Source organism: Teleopsis dalmanni, chromosome 2 (genome assembly GCF_002237135.1).
Source record: "Teleopsis dalmanni isolate 2A chromosome 2, ASM223713v2, whole genome shotgun sequence".
Lineage (NCBI taxonomy): Eukaryota > Metazoa > Arthropoda > Insecta > Diptera > Diopsidae > Teleopsis > Teleopsis dalmanni.
Window position 1 is genome coordinate 20,901,169 of NC_051847.1, and position 3,022 is coordinate 20,904,190.

General features: G+C 27.0%; 1 protein-coding gene across 1 annotated transcript in view; it reads right to left on the reverse strand.

Moving 5' to 3' along the window:
- The window catches only part of LOC119674076 (protein Wnt-5-like), a 12,534-nt gene extending 9,877 nt beyond the window's left edge, over nucleotides 1–2,657 (reverse strand). Inside the window, exon 1 of the mRNA XM_038085200.1 lies at nucleotides 2,592–2,657. Coding sequence (XP_037941128.1) covers nucleotides 2,592–2,657 — 66 coding nt within the window. The remainder of the gene's footprint in view (nucleotides 1–2,591) is intronic.
- Between the last annotated feature and the right edge of the window lie 365 nt (nucleotides 2,658–3,022).

Here is a 3,022-nt window from a genome sequence, read left to right on the forward strand (position 1 = left end):
TTTTTATTTTATTTTTTATACACTTTCACTTGCTCGTAATTTGAAACGGCAGTGCTGGGTGTTAACTGAATCCAATCAGCGGATTAAAATGAAGTGCTGCCATTACAAAATATGTGCTCTGTTCTACTCAATTATTTTTAAATTTTATCTGGAATTTCATTTTTTGATGTGGATTTCTCTTTTTTTTCTTTTTTGTTGCTAATTTTTTATTACATTTTCGTGGCGGATTAATTTCATAAAGGAGTTTTATGCATAAAGCACGAGAATGTGTTCTTAACAAGAGTCGAAATGCGATTGCGAATGGCATTATTAATATTTATTTTTGTAAGGCAGTTATGCCAAAACCAAACGCAATGAAATTTTTATTTTTATTTTATCGTACTCAATAAAATTTAATACAATAAAATTAGGTCAAGTTATGCGTATTTTACACAGAAACTTTTAATAAACCACATTGAAATAATGCAGTAATTGATGTTGCATGTATGTAAAGTATTGGAACAATTTACGTATTTTATTAGTTGAGTTGCATGATATATAATTCGTATTAACATTGCTAAACAGTGCTAAAGATCGAATCATACTAATAACTACTACAATATCATATAACATTAACATAATTTATTTTCCCCAATTTTGATTTTCTATAAATCAGTTACTTAAACCTATTATAACGTAATGGCATGAAGACGAACCATTCACAATGATCCCAGTGTTTTAATATAGCTAAATAATAACCGAAGAATGATAAATATATTGAATACAGAAATATCGTTAGGAAAAAAGTCGAAAAGTCAATATCTGAAAAGATAAACCACGTACTAATCACAAGTTTCACATATTATAAGTGATACTATAAGGAAGCCGTTAAGAAAATCGTGGAAACAACTCTCTTTAATACTTTTGTGTGGGAATAAATATATATAGCTATAAATATATATAGTTATAAATATATATGGTTATAAATATATATAGTTAGAAATATATATATATGTAAACACATATATGTAAACACAGTATTGCGCAGTATTCTTAATATTTTAACCTATATATTGAGCTATAATGAAGAGACAGATGCATAAAGTCAACAAAGTGCCCTTTAATCTTTCAAAACGTCTTAATTATACAGTTACAACATATTGTAGATGATTTTTTGTGACATAGCCTGTTCGCTAAAGGCCTTCTTCAATATTCTCAACGTTTCTACAACAAAAATTTTATTACCTGAGTAAAATTTAAAGCAACATCTTACCTCAACAAAATTTTACACAATGCAAATAGTTATATGAACTACATTTTCCTCACACAATATGTTAGTAACAATAGAATCAATGCAGATATACACAACAAATTGAACAATGACGTCAGTGACAGTGCTACCAACCTTAAGAGGTAACTTAATTGATAAACTTGATTTTATTCTGGCTTTATTCTAACCTTAACTCAAGAAGCTCAGGACAACTTGATCAAATTTTAAGTAATTGTTTAATAAAGCGTTTGAAACACACAATAGCTCTTTAATCTCACCTTAATTACATTTCAAATATTGTTACTATTTTTCCAATTTAATCTCAGTTTTATGCTAAACCTCAACATATGTTATTAGTCTTAGATGCTGCACATTCCTATGGGACATTCCTATTCTAACTATATAATCGAGAAGTACGCTATTGTTTATTTAGCAGAAAACTGTAATGGAAAATTTAAAAATATTTATTTCATTTGTTTATGGAAATAAAAATATGCTTATTTACAAAAATTTAAATATATTTATTTAATTTACTTATGAATACAACTATAAATAAAAATAAATGAAAATATCGATATTATTTAATTACATCGACTTCTCTTCTATTATAATCTGCAAACAATTGCTGTCAATTTTTAATTGCCAAAAAAATCACTTGGTCTTCAAATACATTATATTAGATATGTTGAAATAATTTTTTTTATTTTTCTTTTTAAATTTTTTAAAATTTTTTTTATTTAAAATTTTTTGATGAAATCATTTCACAAACAAATTCTCATTCTGCGTTTAAGTTAAGTTCTACAATAATTTTATATGGAAAGTGTCATTAAATTTAAAAGCTCTCAGAAATCAAAGAAAAATTTACAATATAAGAAACTAAAATGAAAATAAAGAAAAAAAGAAAAAAATGCAGAATATAAAATTTTAACTTTGCCACTTAACAAAATTGAATATGGAAATTGGTTTTCATTGTTATTTACTTCGATTATTTATATTGGCGCTAGACATTAAACTTAACCGCCTAAGAAAAAGAATTCGAATAGCAAAGATGGATGAAATAAAGTAGAATAAGACAAAGTGAATTTCGCTGGAAGCAGCATAAACAAAGAAGGCTCGAAAACCGAAAGCAATAACAACAAAAAGTGGCTAAAACTGCCGCTTAAGTAGTTGGCATGATTTTCTATTAAGTAAAGCAGCAGACGCCATATTGTAAACGCCATATTTAAATTGTGTACTTGTGTGAACTCTCGCATTGGAGGCACATAGCATTGTGCACCGGAAATAGAATTGGGAAAGATCAAAGTAATTCATTGCCGCTACAATATCAGCAGACTTTGCATACAAAACCGATAAATGTTCCAAATGCCTTTTTCTTTCCCCATTCTTTCTCTGGTTTCTGTGTTTCCATTTTGCGGTTGCCATTTTGGAAATTAAATAAACATTTAATAACAGTAAATATGCTTCATTTAAAGTGATACCAGCAGCTCAACTTTATTTGGTAGAAATAATATTTATATAATAAGAAATTTGATTTTCAACATTAAAGTGACTTCATTTGTTTACTTGAACAATCAGGCCTCCATCACTCTTTCTTGAAACCAAAAAAAAAAAGTAAGTGGAGGATTTGACTTCGTTGAAACTGGAATATATTTAACACTGAGCTATGGAAAATTGAATGAAGAAACTTATACCTTATTAAATGTGATTAAAAATCTGAAAAACAAAAATTTAATATATTGTGTTAAATATTTAAAATTAAATAACTGAAGAAAA